Here is a 20,052-nt window from a genome sequence, read left to right on the forward strand (position 1 = left end):
GAGGCTACAAAGGATTTCCAGTTAGTTGTAAAATTTATTTTGAAGATTAGGTGACTCATCATCCAAACCAAATTCTGCCTCATGTGTAGTAAACAGTGCCTTGAGTGGCATCGTCTCCCAAGAAATACTAACATGAAATAAAGTAATTTAATTTAAAGCATTACATTTCTTGTAAAGAAATGTATTTCATTGTCCCTTTCGCCCAAAGGCTTCTAAGCACTTTGTAAGTGTGAAAACAAAATTTCTTCAACATTCCTGAGAGATCAACAGATGGATCCAAAGGCACTTTGAACAGCAGATAAACTAGGCAGTGTGACAAACTTCAGGGGATAACCCTAGAAGGGGGCACAGGCTTTGGGGAGACCCCTGAGTTTCAGGAGGCTGCAGAGGCGTGCAGTTTGTATTTCTTAGCATTGCCTTCATGAACCACCAGGCAGGGCTGTGCCACTTCCCAGCTGTGCAGCCTGAATCGTGGTTTGGCTGAGAAATGAGACCAAAAGCACTCTATGCTAACACAGTCTCTCTCAAAATCCTGCAAGCAAGATTGTGTGAGCTGGGAATAAACCTCTGCAGCCGTGCATGGCAGCGACTCTCAACCCTTCCGCAGCACAGGATAATAGCATTATTGTAAGCAGTGTTTCACGGTCACAAGGGAATGAGCTAATTGCAGACACAGCTCTTGGAGAAGTAATTGCCTTGTGCTCTTTTTACCCTTCTCTGGCTCATTTCTTTCCTCTCCTGTGTGAGTGAAGCATGATTTCTGAGAGAGAACAAGAGGTCAGCAGCAGACCCTACAGCACCTTCCAGCTGGACCAAAAGGCTTTTACAGAGTCATAGAATTGTTAAAATTGGAAGGGACCTTTGGAGATCATCACCAGGCCACCATCCCGCCAAAGCAGGGTCACCTGGAGCAAGTGGGGTCTGAATGTCTCCAGAGAGGGAGACTCCACGACCTCCCTGGGCAGCTGTTCCACTGCAAAAGGCTGAGGTGAAACTTCTCGTGTTATAATTTACGGCCACTGCTCCACATCCTGTCACGGGCACCACCGAAAATCTCGGCGCTTTCAGATATTTTTATGCATTAATGAGATTGCCACTTATTAAGTCTTGTCTCCTCCAGACTTAGCAGGCCCATCTCCCGCAGCTTGTCCTCACGAGGGAGATGGCGCTGGTGACAAACCAATATCAACCACGCAGCGCGGACAGGGCGCCCAGCGGCGGCTCCCTCAGTCATTCACGGCCCCGGGACTGCCGGGGTGCGGCAGCCCCGAACCCGGAGCAGGCAGTGCCGCTGAGGGGAGGGTAGAGGAGGGGACGAGCCACCCCCGGTGCCTGCCGCGGGGCGGGGCCGCGGGCGGGCCCGGAAGATCCGGGTCGGAGGGGACGGGAAGTCGGGACGTGGCCGCCGCAGCGGAGCAGGAGGCGGAGGGCGGGTGGGAGGCGGTGGAGGATGGCGGCGGTGCTGAGCTCGGACCGGCTCGAGGTCTCGGTGGACGGGCTGACGCTGAGCCCCAACGCCGAGGTGCCGCCCTGCGAAGCGCGGCCGGCGCCGGGCGAGCCGGCGGCGGGGCGGGGCCGAGCGGGCCCCGGCTCCCCGGGCGCGGCGGAGGCCGACGGCGAGGCGGCGGAGGAGGCGGCGCTGAGCCTGGAGCGGCGCTGGGGCTTCGCGCTGGAGGAGCTCTACGGGCTGGCGCTGCGCTTCTTCAAAGGTGAGCCCGGCCCGCCCGGAACCGGGGCAGCTACCGGCAGCGGGGAGCCCCGGGCGGCATCGCCCTGCGGGGTCAGGCCGAGCCCCGGGTGCCCCGAGAGCGGCGTGTCCCTGCCTGATGCCGGCCGTGAGCCGGGGCGGGAGCAGAGGCTGCCCCGGGCCGCGGTGTGGCACGGCCGGGGGTGGGTGTGCGGCGCCCCGCCTGAAACCGGAGCGATGGAGCTCCGTGCCGGTGCCACGGCAAGGGAAAGCTCTCGGAGGTGGGCGAGGAGCGCTCGCCGGGAGCGGTGCCGTGCCCGCTGCCACCTCCGCGGCCGGAGGTGCCGTGCCCTCTCCTCAGCGTGCCAGCTCCAGGCTGGCTGTGATGCTCCAGGACCAGAGGACACAGTCCTGAGCCGTGCCGGGGGAGGTTCAGGTTGGATGTCACGAAGAATTTCTGCTCAAAAAGGGCGATTGGACATTGGAATGCGCTGCCCAGGAGGCGGTGGAGTCACCGTCCATGGAGGTGTTCAAGGAAAGAGTGGATGTGGCACTCAGTGCCATGGTCTGGTTGGCGCAGTGATGTTGGGTCAGAAGTTGGACTCGATGGTCTCAGAGGTGTTTTCCAGCCTAAGTGATTTTATGATTCTGTGTGCCACCATGAGCCCAGCAGGCAGCCTTGAAATACCCAGGGTGTAGACCTGGAGTGCTTTTGCTGGGATCCCCTGTAGCCAGGTTTGCTTCTGTGGGAAGATGGGCATACCTTGCCACACTCCTTTACTGTGGAGGGAGAAGGAGGGAGAAGTGAGCTGTGGGGTTTCGAGGGCAGAGCTGTGCTCACTACCCTGAACACATTTTGGAGGAAGAGCTGTGCTCACTACCCTGAGCACATTTTGAGGGAAGAGCTGTGCTCACTACCCTGAGCACATTTTGAGGGAAGAAGAGCTGTGCTCACTACCCTGAGCACATTTTGAGGGAAGAAGGGCTGTGCTCACTGCACTGAGCACATTTTGAGGGAAGAAGGGCTGTGCTCACTGCACTGAGCACATTTTGAGGGAAGAAGGGCTGTGCTCACTACCCTGAGCACATTTTGAGGGAAGAAGGGCTGTGCTCACTACCCTGAGCACATTTTGAGGGAAGAAGAGCTGTGCTCACTACCCTGAGCACATTTTGGGGGAAGAAGAGCTGTGCTCACTACCCTGAGCACATTTTGAGGGAAGAAGAGCTGTGCTCACTACCCTGAGCACATTTTGAGGGAAGAAGGGCTGTGCTCACTGCACTGAGCACATTTTGAGGGAAGAAGAGCTGTGCTCACTGCACTGAGCACATTTTGAGGGAAGGGCTGCGCTCGCTGCCCTGAGCACATTTCAGCACTGTGTCACTCCTGTGGCTTCCAGGCAGGCGCTGCTCCAGGTGGAGCAGGGAGTGCAGCCTGATGCCTGCCCTAGGGAAGGCAAGCTGTGCATTTGGAAAGGTCGGTCTTGTGGCAGTCAGTTGTTAGGTGACCTCCCAGGGAGGCTGCTTCTTCCACGGGCAAGCACTGCTGGCAGGTGGGAGCGCTGCTGGAAGGACAAAGCTGTCTTCACATCCTGCACCTGGTAGTTGTTAAGAGCCTGTAAGGCTCTAAGCAGTTTTCTTAAGCCTTGGTTCTTCGACTCTGTTCTGATGCCCTTCCACAAAGTAGTTATTTTGTTAGCGTGCTAATATACAGGGGTGTTATTTTTTTAAGCTGTAAAAAACATGAGGGATCATAAGATCTTATATTTTTTTCTTCTTGTATCAGAGCTTATTATATTGTGGAAGCATTGTACTCAATGTCTTCTTTCTGTAAAAGAAGTTGCTTACAAGAGTTCTAATTGTGTTTAATAATGCAGAAAGAAATGTCTGTGCAGCAGCAAATTCCTTGTCTTGGTCAGCTGTGGTCTTTTTCTGTCTTGGGTTGAATATTCTATGGGAGCCTGTTTTTAGAGTGTGAGGTTGTGTTTACAGTGCAAAAGTTCCATGTGAGTGACTTTATCTATATTGTTGCTATGTAGCAATAACCTCTATCTATTATATCATGTTTTAACAGAATTTATGTTCTGGCTTTATCTCCTCTCTGATGATGAAGTCTGTGGAGTGTTACTTGTGGTGTAGGTTCCAGTTCTTTCCCTTGTCCTCTCTTAGCAATGATTTTTTGTTGTTGTTGCTGTTCTTTGTAATCAAAACTTAATACCAACATGTTTCAGTTTACTCCTGCTCCTTTTTTAACCTTCTGCAATTTCTTGTAACTCATGGTTGTGCTCATGAGATGATAATTTTCCCCATTCAATTGTATTGTCATTCTTTCCAGTGAAAATCTTGTTTCTCTATTCTTGTGGCTGGAGTAACTCACACAAAGTCATTGCCCATCATTTCATCTGTAGATTTTTTTTCCTAAAAGTGACATAACATGAAGATTTTTATTTATAGATCTGATGGGGAGCTTGCAATACTTGGGTTACTGATTCTGCCAGCTTGTTCTATATCTGCACAGCTCCAAAAATAAGTGGTCTCGTTTCCAAATTATTTTCATGCTGTCAGAACAACTGTGGGAGTGGGCACGCCTGGTTAGCAGCCCTGTGCATGCCAAGGAGCAAACAGGGATTCCTCCTGTGCTTCAGGAGAAAACAGATCTGTCTGAAGGGTGGCCCAAATTAACAGGTCAGTGCTGAGACCTTGTTCTGACCATTCTTATAAAAACTATGCTGGTAGTTAAGCAGATTTTTTTCTGCTTCAGTATGCAGCCCGAGTTGTCTGTAAGTCTTGGGGTATTTTTGTCCCAGAGAAGGTGAATCTGATCAAAATATTTTGAGTTTGCTTATTACAGTGACAGCCAGTGGTGGCATACTGCAGGTGACAGAGTTGCTGGGACAAGGCAGGGTGAGAGTGTGTATAAACAGTGAGCAAAACACAACAGAAACTAGGGTAGGATATTAAAGAGACCCAAAAGCCACTTTATTCTGTCTCTGATAAAGACAATTCTAAAACAGATCTAAAATGCTCGACCCTGGGTCACTTCAGCTGTCAGGCCTTAGGCTGTGCAGGAGATGTGCACTATCTTTTTTCTTTTTTTTTTTTTTTTTTTTTTTAAGATTCATAATGGCTTGCGAAGGGATCTTTTCAGAATAACAGAGGCATAGAAAATAGATGGTAACAGTGTTCCAGTCCATTTTTCTGTGGGACACAAGAGCCTTTTCCTTCTGCACTCTTTCCCTTCCTGCTCTGCTAAGCCTAGTGCAGGTCAAGCAGCATTTTGGCTGCCATTAAGAAGCTGCTCCACTGTGCTGGATGCAGTGTACAGTGGAGAACAGTCATGTTACAGTCACTGTACATTTCTTTGCCTGTAATTGTGAGCCCTGGGGCACCTGGCACAGCACAAGTGTCTCTGGTGGCTTCCTCTGCTTGCTGGGCTGGTACAGGTTATGCCAGTGAAGGTAACCTGTTCAGGCTCTCTCCTGAAGCAGGAGAGGGTGGCTTGCATAGCTCTGCCAGCAAATCTCTCCCAGGATCAGCCTGGCTGTGTTGTTTTCCACATCCTGTCATTGAAATACCACTGCTCCCAACCTTCAATACATGGCAGTCCCTGAAGTGTTCGTGCACTGTCTAAAGTGATTTGCAGTGCAGCACATCTGAGCAGGCAGTACACAAACCATATCATTTTGGTATCTAAAAGCTCTCCTGGAATGTTAAGTACTCTAATTTTCTTTGACGTAATTTTCTACGTTATTTCCTCTTATCCTAACAAGAATGCATCTTCAACCTCAGCAGAACATCTTTCTCAATTAATTGTTTGACCTCTTTTTTTGAGCACTGATTTGATGGTATGATTGTAATTCGTAAGTTAAGCAGGCTCTTGTTGTCAAGAACATGAAAACCCCTATAAAGTATCTACATTTGTGAAGTTGAGCTTTGATCATATTTAATTGGAAGGACCAGTCAGTAATTCTTCTGTGGAGGCAGGACACACTTTCAGGAGGGGAGGATTAGGAGTCTAAGGGTGAACTGGGCTCTGCAGGCAGCACTTCAGTCCTCACACTTCTCAGCTTTGGTCCGGCTCATTAAAACGTTGCAAATGAATAGAATTAACATATGTGACTTCTGCTTTTAAAAGCTGTGAGGTGCAAAATCGCTCTTCACAAATTGTTTTCTAGCTGCTTCTGGATGACTCAATGCTATCCCAGTGGAATTAGGCATTTAGAGTGGGTGAAGTTGGAGTGAAGGTGCAGCATGGTGTGCCGTGTTTCTAATGGAAGAAAAAATCTGGAGTTCCAGAGCAGTAACAGTATCTTGCACAATGCAATCTCTTAAGCATATTTTTTAAACTCCTTTGTGTCTAAATTTGTGAGCTTTTATGAAACCATGTCAATAATACAGTGACATAAACCCCTCACATTGCTATTAACAGCTTCATCTTGCTGTTGTGCTTGCAAAGTGAGCATCTTCCTGGCCTGGTTGGGTCAGGGATCCCAGTGGCACAGGGAAGGCTGTGCAGCTGCTGTGTTACGGATTTTTCAGTGTGTTCCCTGGAGCTCTTTGATGTTCCTGCACTTCCCCCAGCTGTGCGAGGTGTGTGGGTAATGCCTGCTCAAATGGCGCCTTCACGGATGCTTGGATACATTTGGCACTTCTGCTTGTCTAGACACACTAATGCTCTTTTTGGCATATTTGACTCTGCAGATGAATTTAGGTCCTCTGGTTCAGTTAAACACCAACAATTCCTGAGCTTTGGGGTGATTATACAGTGTGGTTTGTGCTGTAGAGTTCAACTGCAAAATAGTGTGAAACTTAACTTCACTGTCTGACAGGCTGCAAGTGTTTTTCTGATAATTTTTTTCTGAGCTACAAGTCACTGAAAGCTTGTCTTGTGTTTTTCTCCTCTGTCTTTTCCCCCTCTCTTATTTAGCTTGTTTGTTGTTCTCCCCTTGGATCACCATTCTTTGTAAATGCAGATTTTGTCTTCTCACAGTAATTAGGGCATGAGGTCTGACTTGTCTGTTCTGTGAAAATGCAGATGTGCTGTGTGTTGCATGGGAAATGAAGGTTTTTTCACTCTAACTCTGCTCAGGAGTGAGTTCAAATACTGATGATGTTAAGTGGCTTAGGTAGCAGTTTAGTACAGCAAATAGCTGTGTGTTTTGCCAGACAGATGCAGGTGCACAGGTTGTGAAAAGTTAACTGTGCTGTAGGGACCCCTTGAGAATCATGCTTTGCTCAGAAGCCTGGCAGAGTTTCAGTGCAGTACCTTTGTCAATTGACCTGCTTTGTAGCAGGATGCCCCAGGATATTAAGTATTACTTCAAAGTAGTTTATTTGGGCTAATGGTTGTGCTGGCTACCTAATAAGCAAATTCTGAGTGGAGTGTAGTGTGAAGAGTTGAGGAAAAGCCAGAGGGCTCTTTGGTAGGCCTGAAAGCTCACCAGAATGTGGTGATTTGAATCCCTGAAGAATCACAGACTTGGGGTGGGAAGGGACTGCTGGGGATTGTCAGATTTAGCCCTCCTTTTCAGTTCAGGCTTCAGACACCTGGGTTTTGAACATCTTCAATCATGGAGGCTTAAAAACTTCTCAGGGCTGTCAGTTCCAGTGCTCAAACATTCTTCAGTTTAAAAAACAAAAACAACAGCAGTAAAGAAACCCCAACAACTTCAAGCAAACAAACCAAAACCCCATAAAAATGCTTAAGTGGCATTTCTTATACTTCAGTTTGTGTCAGCTGCCTCTTGTCCTTTCATTGTATACACTGAGTAAACTCTGGTTCAGTTTTTACATCCCCCCCCCTTTTCTACCCCACCAGATATTTTTGGAAGTAGATATTTCTGGGGAGAAATGCTTCTGTTTCTGAAGCTGGCAGTTATATTTGCTGCAAGGTTGTGTGACACTGGGACAAGAGCAAATAGTTGAAATTCTGCAACAGTGATGTGGACTTCTAGGAATGGATAATAAGTAATTAAATATTTGCCTTCCTAATAATTTGTTTGTGGCTTCAAAATAAATGGCATGCATGTAGTAGTTCCTTTTGATGTTTCAACTGAGTAAGTCCAGCAATGTACTGAACTTTGCCTGTCAAAAATAGAATGTCTTGCTGTGACCTGCAAGCACTTTCCCACTGGGATTGTTTCTGATTTCCAGAAGTGTTTGCTCTGAGTTTTTCAATACTGTAGTAGGGGTATTTTCCTTCCTCTCTAGTTGTAAGATTCACTTCTTTTCCTGTTAGTAGCTGTTCACAAGTGCCAGCCAAGCAATTTTGCCGGATGTGTCAGCCTGAAATTTAGGTGTGGACTGTTCAGTGTGGGGCTGTGAGCACCTTGCTCTGAAGGAGAGCTGGGAGTGAGTGGCAGCTTTCCCCAGCTCCATGGAGAGCAGTGCAGTCATGGGAATTATCTATCTTTTACCTCTGGAGCAGCTTCCTCATTTCTCCTTCCAAAAGGAGATGGTGCTTGTTTGTTTGTTTTCCTGATTGAGAAAAATGTCTTTTTCTTAATGAGCAGTGTAATCACACACAGCAATGCCTGTTTCTTTGATTTGTTTTGACAATTTCAATGTGTTGAGGTAAGTCCTAGCTGACTGATTCACATACCATTTTAAATCAATGCAACTATCTTCTTACCAGTAAAAGCATGGTGGGATCCAACTGGGAATGCTTCAGAGGATGTTCCTGTGGAGCCACTGGAACATTTTCAGGCTTATGTTGCCTTCTTATTGTCAGAGTTCACTGGATGTGTTGGAGCTGATGGAGTCAGCTGCAAGGCTTTTCATTGTGAGGGGCTGTTCCAGCTGCCTTGGCCAAGGAAAACTCTCCTTGACTCCTAATTTTTCCTCTCTGCAGCTCTCCTTGCCTTCACCCTTGGTTGTTCTGCTTTCATCAATGTGAGGAGCATGAAAGGAGAGCAGTTTATAAAGCTAACATCACATCTTTCTTTGTGGAAATCCTTCCTGTGCACACCAGAGTAGACTTGGCAGACACATTTGAATTCAGTTGAGGTTTTTAAATATTTTGGAGATATAGCTCCATATGGTGTGATGTTCAACAAATTAATGTAAATATCTATGTGATGACTGACTGGAGATAGTGGGATGCAAAGCACTCCACACTGAAGTTTTCATTAGCTGAAGTAGATGTGTTTCTTCTGGACAGATCTATGTTTTAAATAGAACTGACTTAATTTGTCTAACCTTTTGGTTTTTTTTCCTCTTTTTTTATGGTGGTAATGGTTATGCCACCTACTCATTCATATTCTGTGTTTAATTAATCAGAACAGTGAAAATTTCTTTTTTTTTTTTTTTCCTTGCAGAAAAAGATGGCAAAGCCTTTCACCCAACATATGAAGAAAAGCTCAAACTGGTGGCACTGCACAAGCAGGTTCTGCTGGGACCTTACAACCCTGACACTTGCCCTGAAGTTGGATTCTTTGATGTGCTGGGGAATGATAGAAGGTAAAAGGGCTGGGGCTTTTGTTTTTCTTCACTCTGCTTTTCCTGTGAGGAGATAACATCATCCAATTTCTACAAGTGTGTGGGTTATCTCAAGTGGAAAGTGAAAGTGGCCTCTTCAAATACATGTAAGAAGTGTGAGTCACAGTTCAGTACAGGAACTAACAGAAGATTATTGGGTGATTTTTATTTATTTTTTTTTTTTTTTTAATTTCAACCACACTAGAAGCTGCTCTGCTGGCAGTCCAGTTTCTCATAATGCATTAATGTGCAGGCCCATGCTTCATCCAGACCCCACACCATGGCTACAGCAGGCCAAGGCTTTTGCCAGTGGTAGAAGCATTCATGACAGCTTGTCCTAACACCAAAGCTAATTTCTGAGGTCAGAAAATTTAAACCTGCTGCATTCAAACCCTGAGTAAATCTTTTATGAGACCTGGGAGGTGTCAGCTATGTGTCTGGTGTTGCTTGCAGCTCAGGCTGCACTTCTCATGTTCATTGTTGCTCTTTTGAGTGTTCTAGAGTGGAGGCAATGTGCAAGACAGCAGTGGTTTTTCTGAGGTGGACCCAGTGTGCTGCTTTTGCACAAAAGGATGCAGCTTTTCTTAGAAAGAGCAAGGCTGTTTCTTTCAACCATCTGAAGTGCTGTAATCAGTAGGTGTTACCATGTTTGTTCATTCAGGAAAATGCATACTTTTTTTTCTACAAAGTAGAGTGGAAGGAGATTAAAAAATACTTAGGTTCATTTATATCTGGGAAGCTTTTGGACATAGCTCAGAATTTAAAGTAGGGTTGATGGGATGTATGAAATTTCATGTGAGAGCTGAGTTATGTCTGTTTGAAAGACAGAAGAAAAGAGAACATTGTGCAGGCAGAAGAGAACATTTTACTGTCTTTGGGACGAAGTTGTTGGTTCTCTGAAACTGCAAATGATAGTGTTTCGTTCCTGGTCTTCCAACTTTTTTTATTTGCTGGGTTGTCAGCACTCACTACTGGCTTAAAAAGAGTTGAGTCTGTTATTTCAGCTGAATTCTCTCTCTCAGGAAGGAATGGGCTGCCCTTGGAAACATGTCAAAGCAAAAAGCTATGACAGAATTTGTCAAGCTCCTACATAGGTGCTGCCACTTGTTCTCAACGTATGTCACTTCCCACAAGATAGAGAAAGAAGAGCAAGAAAAGAAAAGGTAACATTTGGGTGCTTTGGTGTTGGCAGCTATGGAGTGTGTAACTCTTGGCCTGCAGACTGTACCTCAGCTAGCTGAGGTTGGAGTTGTCTTGGGAAGGGAAATGCTTGAAATGTAGGTGGCTGTGGTACCATTTGATCTCTTTAAGCCTTTTTACTTTGCCAGTAATGGGTGGTTTTTTTAGGAGTTTTAAGAATTTTGTTGATACTGTCATCTGCTTGAGAAGAAATGCTTCACAAAATGTCTGCCCCAATATGTCTGTGGACTAAATATACAGAGAATATTAAATTGTCAGTTTTAAACTTCTCTTCTAATGTGGGTTAGCAGCTTGATAAAGGCTGCCTTATTATTGCTACTATTAAACCATAGTACCCACATAATTATTGAACATGTGTTTAAAGCTTGGAAAATGTGTTTAAAGCTTCCAGGCATTTTTTTTCCTGCAGTACAGGTGGCATAGTAAAAGGTTAGCATGAGTATCAAATCATAGCACAGAATTTACCTTTGTCATGCTGCTAAATGCAATAAAACTCTGCAATAATCTGATTTTTTTCTGTGTGTGTGTGTCCAGTAAGACACTTCTCCGAGCCAAGTTTAAGTATGAGGAGATGGTACCAGACAAAAAGCCTCACTGGGCAGGCAAAAGGTTGGAAATAACTCATCCTGGGATTGTGGGAGTGCTGGAATGGCTCACTGAGGGGGTGTTGCAGGAGAGAAGAGGAAGAGCGGAGGCGGCGTGAGGAGGAGGAGCGGGAGCGGTTACAGAAGGAAGAAGAAAAACGGAGGAGGGAAGAGGAGGAGAGGCTGAGGAGGGAAGAGGAGGAGAGGAGGAGAATAGAGGAGGAACGGCTTCGCATGGAGCAGCAGAAGTGAGTAGTGGAAACAACACCTGAAAGAAAATAGCTGCCTTGCATTGGAGACAATTGGAATATACAGTTCTGATTATATTTCATTGTTCCCATCACATCCAGATGCTGGAAATACAGAGCTGGCTTTGCACATGTAATATTTAAGAGAATGGTAAAGCTGTTCCACATCAGTCAGCAACTATTTTCCACCATAAAAATGTCTTTGCAGGGGGTGTCTCTGAAGTAGAGCCAATGCTTGCTCTGTAGTGGGTTTGAGAAGGGAGCAAATAATGAAACCACAAGTTTTGCTGCTTGTTTAACGTGGTGAGAGCCAGAGGAGTGTAAGAGACAGACATAAATTTATAGATACAATAGAAAGTGTTGCACAGTGCTAAGTGACAAGAAGTGTGGTATGCCTTGAAGTTGAGAGGGTTTTTCACATGAATGGGAGCTGTGTATTAAGTGGTCATAGCAGGTTACAGAGATAAAGAGTTTAGACAGAAAATGAATGTGGGTACCAAGTGTATCTAAACTGGTCATAGTTTGCTGAAAAGCAGTAAATCCTGCTCTTTGGGATATTAGACCAGTCTAATACTGGTGCTTTAGAATGTGATTTTTGGGGATGGAAGAAGAGTGAGAAGGAAAGAATTTTTCTTGCAGTTGTGTGATGCTTCTTCCTTCCTCTGAAACACTGATAGCTGGTCACTGATGGATGTAACATGAGACAGGCCCTTGATCTATCTTGTCATTTAGCCATAGGATTTCTGCTAGTTCTTTGGAGAGAGGAGAAGCACAGCCTGGGTATATGTAACCCATGTGTTCCTCCTGAAGTTTCAGCAGTTGAGTTTACTGGAGATGCAGATGCCCCATCGGGCAGCATTTTTTTTGTTGTTCTTCCTGAATTAATCCACTGTCAGTCATGTTTTTTGTGTTTGTTTGCATACTGACCAGTAAAACTAAGATAGCTATGTGGTGTGTTTTTCATAGATTCACCAAAAAACATGGGTGAAGCAGATTTATTCCTGTGACAGTGGTCACAAGGGTTTCAGGATGAAGAGAGAGATGAGAATGTTGACTTCATGTTCAGAAGGCTTGATTTATTCTTTTATGATACATACACTACATTATAACTATATTAAAAAGTTACAGAAGGAAAGTTCTCAGAAGGCTAGCTAAGCTAAGAGTAGAAAAGCATGGATAACAAAGATCTGTGTCTCAGCAGGGAGTGAGACCCAGCTCTGCCGTGAGTGGTCAGTAAATCTAAACATCCACAGGAGACCAATCATGGATCCACCTGTTGCATTCCACAGCAGCAGATAACCATTGTTTACACTTTGTTGCTGAAACTTCTCAGCTTCAGCAGGAAAAATCCTAACAAAAAGATTTTCATGAAAAGATGTCTGTGACATATTGCTACCAATATTTATAGGAGCTCTGCTGGAAGGATGGTTTCTGCAAAAAGCCTATGTGGGTTTTTTACCTTGCTTTGTTTGATAAATTTAGTCACACGGGTTTTGTGTTGCACTGCCTCTTTATCAGACTGCAGATTGAAATTGTGGTTGTTTTAACATTTGATGTTTCCAAACAAGGTGTAGAAAACATTGCTCCATTGCTCCCTTCTTTATGTTCGCAGCGTATTTTTAGGCAAAACTCACATCTGGGTTCCGGTCCATTACGTAGATTCATTTTAACTGGGTTTTGCAGACTGGAATTCAGAGCTGTGAGTGGCCCGAGAGGCAGCTCAGTGCAGGGATTCCCCATGCCTGGGCTGTTGGTAAGGTCTGTGTCCCTGTGCTGTGCAGGCAGCAGATCATGGCAGCGCTGAACTCGCAGACGGCCGTGCAGTTCCAGCAGTACGCGGCACAGCAGTACCCCGGCAACTTCGAGCAGCAGCAGCTCCTCATCCGCCAGCTGCAGGAGCAGCACTACCAGCAGTACATGCAGCAGCTCTACCAGGTGCAGCTGGCACAGCAGCAGGTATGGCTGGGCTCTGTGTCCCAGGCTGTCATTGGGAAATGTGGGCTTTGTGTCACTGGGGAACATGGGCACTGTGTTTCAGACTGTCACTGGGAAATGTGGGCTCTATGTCCGTGGGAACCTGGGCTCTGTGTTCCAGGTTGTCACTGGGAACCTGGCCTTTGTGTCACTGGGGAAGGGAATGTGGGCTTTGTGTCCCAGGCTGTCCCTGGGGAACGTGGGGTCTGTGTCCCAGGCTGTCACTGAGAACCTGGGCTCTGTGTCCTAGTCTGTGACTGGGGAACCTGGGCTCTCTGTCACTGGGAAATGTGGGCTCTCTGTCCCCCAGGCTGTCACTGGAAATTGTGGACTCTGTGTCCCAGGCTGTCACTGGGGAACCTGGGCTTTGTGTCCCAGGCTGTCACTGGGAAATGTGGGCTCTATGTCACTGGGGAACGTGGGCTTTGTGTCACTGGGAAATGTGGGCTGTGTCCCAGGCTGTCCCTGGGGAACCTGGGCTCTGTGTCCCTGGGAAATGTGGGCTTTGTGTCCCTGGGGAACCTGGGCTCTGTGTCCCAGGCTGTCACTGGAAAATGTGGCCTCTGTCACCCAGGCTGTCACTGGGGACCTGGGCTTTGTGTCACTGGGGAAGGGAATCTGGGCTCTGTCACCCAGGCTGTCACTGGGAAATGTGGGCTCTGGGGAACCTGGGCTCTGTGTCCCAGGCTGTCCCTGGGATACATTAACTTGTCTGCTGTTATCTCCTTGGAAAGATAATTGCCACAGGGAGAGCTCCCCTGCTAGTGACTAATGCTGCTTCAGGTTCAAACACCAAAGCCCCTTTATTTGTTTCATCTTTTGGAGTAGTTTTCTGAAGCAGCTGTTAATTAAAGAGAACACTAAGCATTCTTTACTAATGACTTGGTTCAATGTAATTATTAGAGATGAAATGTGAGCTGCTCTGCTGCAGAGTTGGTGATGTGTGTGTAATTTAATGACACACCAGTGCCTCTGAGCATGAGCAGATATTGTATTTGCAAGGAATGCCCTAACAAAGGCAGCAATGATGCATTTGACTCTGTTTTTAGAAGGTTAATTTATTACTTTATAATACTTTATTTTATAAAAGAGTACTATACTATACTAAAGAATACAAAAAAAACCTGAATGCTAAAAAGATAATAATAAACTTGTAACTCTTTTTAGGATCCTAACACAGCTTAGTACTAATTACTAACAGTTAATGACTAATAATAACTAATAACTTACAGTTAATACAGTACTAATAACTTAGTTAACGAGTTAAAACAACTCACACTAAAAACTAATTAAACAATTACCTGTAAGGAAGCAATTTCTAAACACATTTTGCACATGAACACAACACAAAAAAAAAACAAATGAGATAAAAAGTGGTTTGGTTTTTTTTTTTTTTCTAAAGCTTCTCAGCAATATATAAATACCACAAACAGACCTCTTCAGGTGACTCTTCTGAAGATCAGTGCATTTGCAGCACTGTAGCATCACTGCTGGCTTGGAGGTTGCTTCTCCCTGCCAGCCAGAGCACTGCTGACTTCTCTCTCCTTCTGCTCCTGCTGCCTGACTTCATCACATACTAACACCTGGTGAAGGTGCTTGCCTGCAAAAAGCTGCTCCTGATTTGGGTGGGAGGACAGGCTGAGCTCTGTACTTGAGCTAAAGACCTACAGTTCAGTAGCTGATTCAGGTCATTTGTATTTTGTGGAGGCCGATGCTCTCAGTAATGTCCAAGGAAGGGAGCCATGTGAGCCTCATGAAGTTCAGCAATGCCCCTCATCCCAGGAAGGGTTCATGGACAGGTTTATGGAGCTCTGAGCAGCCTGGTCTGGTGGAAAGTGTCCATTCCCATGGCAGGGGTGTGGAACTGAGTGATCTTTATAGCTCCTTTCTAAGGCAAACCATGACTGGATGGAGCTGAGGTGGTGCAGGACAGGCAGAGACTTTCTGCCCTGTTAAAATTACTCTTTGGGCTTCCCTCCTGCAGCTTCTGTAACACCTCTGATAAATACTTTATTGGGATGCCTGTGAGTCAGGTGCACTGGGATCTATTGGTGCAGTTGGGAAGTGCTGTTCTGCTTACAGATTTTTCCTATATTGTCCTCATATTCCTGCAGGATACCTATATTCCATTTGCTCATCAAAATCTTGTGATGATTAGGTTATCCTTTAGAGTGCCACTGTCACATCTTTTCCCTGTCCCAAAAAAAAAGCCTGTGTTGTCTCTCTGGGCTGGCAGCAAGGGTCAGGGAGGTTCCTCAAGGGAGTTTTCTGTTTGATTCATAAATTGGCAAGTAGCTCATAGACCTTCAGTAGTCAGCTCTTTTTAGACCTGGATGAGCTCAGGCTGGATGGAACCCTTCCAGCCAACAAAAAAAGAAAAAAAAAAAAACCAAAAAACCAAACCAAAACGAACCCAACAAGAGAAAAAAAAAACCAGCAAACAAGTCACACTTCCAACTTAGATAGAAATGTTATAGCAATGAAACGCCTCCACAGTTAAGTGCCAGAGTTTGTGTGTACCATAATTCAGTTGAAAGTTGAATTTTTTTTTTTGTTCGGGTTGTATCCACCAGCCTAGAATCAAGTGACTTCCCATCCCTTGGGACTGAGCAGATGTAACTGGTTAATGTGTGCTGCTTTTGGGTCTAAGGGTTAAATTGTCTTTATATCCTCTGCTGGAAAGTATAAAACTGGCATCTTGGGAGGGTTTGGTTGTGCTTGACCTAAATTCCTGTTGTTTTAGGCAGCTTTGCAGAAGCAGCAGGATGCAGTGGTGGCAGCAACAGGGACACCCCTGACTACTGCATCAAAGGTGAACAGCCCTGCCCCAGGGGACACCCCATCCATTAATGGGCAGGCCAGTGCTCATGCAGACAGCCCTGAAAAAGAGTTGGATCCAGAGGTTTTGGAAGAAGCACTGGAGAATGGACCAAAAGGTGGGACTAGCTGAATTTCTTACTTAAAAATCAATAGCAAAAGCCTTTCTTAGGGTTCAGGTGTCTTAAGTAGGGTTACTGTGATTCTTTGTTTGGCTTCATTTGCCTGTGGAAAAGCTGGGTCTGATTCCTGGGGCTGCTGTCTCTGGGAGGATAATATTGCATAGGCAAAGCTCAGCTTTGGGAGGGGAAGGAAAGAGGAAGCAGCAAAAGCATTTCAGCAAAGTTGATGGGATCCAGAACCTCTTGTCACTCTAGACTTGAAGGAAAGGGGCATAAAAGTTCTAGCACAAAGCTGTTCTGGGCAGAAATATGTTCAGTTTTACTTGAAGTGGGTCAGAGCTTAAAAGATGGTTACAGATGGTTAAAGATGGTTCCAGTGAAGCATTCTGTACCTGACACCTGTAGCAGTACATTGACCTTCTGAGGCTTTTGTGCATAGGCACTGATCCTTTAAATGTGCTGGATGGGTGAATTGGTAGCATTTAGGAGTGTTGTAAATAAATTTGCACTGGTTCATGCATCCTTTCAGAGCTGAAACTTGCTTCCAGGTGATTTTTTTTTTTAACAGAAGAAGCAACTTTAGTGCTTGGGGCCCTGAAGTGCTGCTCAGGCACACATTTAAGGATGCAGAATAAATAACTGCAGCAAAGCCTAACTGGAGTATTTCCCCTCCTGTCTTCAGACTCTGTCCCTGTGATTGCTGCCCCATCCATGTGGACACGACCCCAGATCAAAGACTTCAAGGAGAAAATCCGCCAGGATGCAGACTCTGTGATCACCGTGGGCCGAGGAGAAGTGGTCACAGTCAGAGTCCCAACCCATGAGGAGGGGTCCTACCTCTTTTGGGAGTTTGCTACAGACAATTATGACATTGGTTTTGGGGTGTATTTTGAATGGACAGACTCCCCTAATACTGCAGTCAGTGTGCATGTCAGCGAGTCCAGTGATGATGAGGAGGACGAGGAAGGTAAGCATGCTAATTGTCTGTAAACTGTCAAGGTTTGCTGTGAGGGAAACCCCCACTGATGGTCTTGTGGAATCTCCTGCTTTCCCTGGCTTCCATCTGGTTTCAATTTTGAATTGCAGCTGCAGTTCTGCAATAACTCCAGTCCCCTCCTTGGGTCACAGACCCAAAGCAGCTGAGGCTGGGGAAATCCTTTTCCTGAGTCAGCTCTTCAGTAAACTGGAACCCATGGTGTGACAGAGCACTGTGAATCTGCACTCTGAAACCTTGGGAGCAATCCTGTCCTGCTGTTCAGGAGGTGTTTCTAGGGAGCAAGTTTCCTTGAGGCTGCAGCAAAACAGCCTCAGAGAGCAGGTCCTGCCAGTGGCTGGGACACAGGTCACAGCCTTTGCCTGTGGAGGAGTCCAGCATCACAAAAATGTTTTGAAATGAGCATGTGATTTGCCCTGACCTAGGAAGCAGTGGCTTTTTGGGAGTCACTACCAAGTAATGGCACATCAGTGGTGGGTGATTGTGGTACTGAAAACTGGAGTTTGGCATCTCCACAAACTGACCTGGCTGGGCTGGGGAGGTGGGTGTGGTGAGTTTTGATATCAAACTGATAAAATCATGATAAAGTGATCATGCTGTTCCTCCTGCTTCTGGGTGCTTCATCCCCAGCCCTGGTATGAATCCCTGTGACTCCTCTCATTCCTGAACTGACAAAGGGCTTTGTCCCCTGGAGATCAGTCTGACTTGCCTTCATAGAGCACCCACCCATATTCACTGACACCTCTTTTTTTTCCCTTGCAGAAAATACTAGCAGTGAAGAAAAAGCCAAAAAGAATGCCAACAAGCCTCAGCTAGATGAAATAGTGCCTGTGTACAGACGAGACTGTCACGAAGAAGTGTATGCTGGCAGCCACCAGTACCCAGGGAGAGGAGTTTATCTTCTTAAATTTGACAACTCCTACTCTCTATGGAGGTCAAAAACAGTTTACTACAGAGTTTATTATACTAGATAAAGGTGTGGCTGTGTCTGAGGCTGGGCTGTGCAGAAGATGTCGTTTTATTTGGAATTTTCTTCAAGCATAATGGATCCTTTTGAGTCTGTGTTTCATCCTGTCTGTATCTGTATGGTTTGTGTGAACTTTTAACAAGTAGACACTGGGATCTTCCTGCTCCATGACACTAATGCATATTGCATTGGGCTTAACACAGGATCTCCCTAACCTTTTTTGGGGATTGGAGCCATTGGCTCCAGTGCTGAGGTCACATCCATTGCACTTGTTAAAGTCTCATGAAAAAGGGGGAGGGAGTTGCTGGCTCACTGGCTGGGTGATCTGATGTTTCCAGGTCTGGATGCCTTGAATAACTCGTTGATGGTTAATTTAAAGGTCCCATCAGTAACTGGTAGATTTGGATGCAGTTTGCTGTGTAGCAAGTTTTCTCTTAACTGTAATTGAATGTCAGATTTTTTTACACCATTAAAACTTGAAACTTTGAGTTTATGCAGTTTAGAAACAAGTTGTCTCACTTCTGTCCTCAGCAAAGAAGAAACATCCAGTTCCTTAAAGCAGTGTAGTGTGTAAGGCAGGGATGAACAACGTCCTGAAAGTACAGCAAACAACCTCTTCTGAAGGCATAAACTGAGTGATGTTCAGAAGTATGTGTAACAAGGAGAGCCTTCATCTCTGCCCCACTGATAACCCTAAAATTAAAGTCATATTTTGATGCAATTGACTTTGAACAGGGCACAGACTGCTCCTGAGTTTAATGGGGTTATTAATGGGGTAGACTAAAAAAAACACAGGGCTACCAACTTGAAACCAGTTTTGTAAGACCTGAATACACGTGTGTTGTGCACCTGGAGAGCAGTCAGTCACTTTGACAGAGTATAGGAGTTAATGTTGCACTAATGATGGAAATCACTGCCACTCCTTTTTAGTCTGGTGATGGTGGGGTGCAAACTTTCTGCTTTAACTTGTAGCTGTGGGCAGAAAGGCCAGGTGCACACACAGATCCTTAAGGTAGCTTTAACCTCAGTTTCACATGGTTTGTTGGGGCATTTGGTATTTCCTAAAGTGAGAAAGCAGTGCAGGTGTCCCTTGGCTTGAGGCTGCAGTAAGAATCCTCTGCCCAGAGCCCAGGGCTGCCTGTTGCAATAATAATTTGTGCAAGTGCTCTCTGCATGGGTGATGCACCTTGTTACTGGGGGGAAATCAATGGTTGCTTTGTGTCTCAGAGCAGCTCTGGCAGTCAGGCTCCCTCTGATCAGCTGCAGCATGAGCAGTTCCATGGCAGATGATGCTGGGCTGGCAGGGTTTGTGTGAACAGTCACTTTGTACATACATGATACTTTCCTTTGCTCATACCAACCATGGAGATACTTCTCCTAGAGTGCTTAACTTGTCATCTTGCTTTTTGGGTCAGCAACACCTTACCAGCTTACAGCTAGTTAGTGCTGCTTTATCCAAAAACACTGTACAATGTTCTGCTCTTGTGTACATACAGTATATAAACCATGAATTTAGAAAGTACCTTGCTTTTAAAGAAAACTGTATTTAATGTAAAAAAAAAAAAAGAAAAACAGCAAAAAAAAAAACCCTTTTAAAAAGGCAGGCACTAATATATTTCTTCTGGTCTTCAAATTACTTTTTTTTTTTTATTTTTTTGTCCATACAGAAATGTTACAACTTCTTCCTTTAAGAATATCTGTTCTTGGGAGCGGTGTTTGTTGCTTTAAATGGCAGCACTTACTGTCATGTGTTGGATGCTAGAACTTCTACATTTTCAGACTTTTTTTTTTATTGCCTCTGGCTGTGGATAGTACAGTACAAGTGCGATTTCAAGATACCTTGAGATAGTATTTAATCCTAATTAAAAGACATTTATCTGTAATGCTGTTGGCTTTTCATTAATTTGCAAACCTTGGCATTGCTGTGTATGGCTCTGGAGCTGAGATAAGCTTGTCATCATCTCTCCCATGTCCAGAGGTGCTCAC

The 20,052-nt window shown here is 45.4% G+C and overlaps 1 protein-coding gene across 1 annotated transcript; it reads left to right on the forward strand.

The window, feature by feature from the left end:
• Window positions 1-1,450: 1,450 nt before the first annotated feature.
• On the forward strand, window positions 1,451-19,949 carry ACBD3 (acyl-CoA binding domain containing 3). Its single transcript, XM_059468927.1, has 8 exons — window positions 1,451-1,709; window positions 9,001-9,142; window positions 10,183-10,323; window positions 11,034-11,192; window positions 12,974-13,148; window positions 15,910-16,102; window positions 16,788-17,072; window positions 17,862-19,949. Exons 1-8 carry the CDS (start codon window positions 1,451-1,453, stop codon window positions 18,071-18,073), a joined length of 1,566 nt encoding a protein of 521 aa, XP_059324910.1. The 3' UTR covers window positions 18,074-19,949.
• The last annotated feature ends 103 nt before the right edge of the window (window positions 19,950-20,052 follow it).

This window comes from Ammospiza nelsoni, chromosome 3, assembly GCF_027579445.1.
Source record: "Ammospiza nelsoni isolate bAmmNel1 chromosome 3, bAmmNel1.pri, whole genome shotgun sequence".
Lineage (NCBI taxonomy): Eukaryota > Metazoa > Chordata > Aves > Passeriformes > Passerellidae > Ammospiza > Ammospiza nelsoni.

Excerpts from the sequence above, each read along its gene's own strand:
- ACBD3 (XM_059468927.1), top strand. The coding sequence starts at position 1,451 with ATGGCGGCGGTGCTGAGCTCGGACCGGCTCGAGGTCTCGGTGGACGGG. Across the intron at positions 11,193-12,973 it reads CTTCGCATGGAGCAGCAGAA|GCAGCAGATCATGGCAGCGC; the intron begins GTGAGTAGTGGA and ends TGTGCTGTGCAG. Across the intron at positions 17,073-17,861 it reads TGATGAGGAGGACGAGGAAG|AAAATACTAGCAGTGAAGAA; the intron begins GTAAGCATGCTA and ends TTTCCCTTGCAG.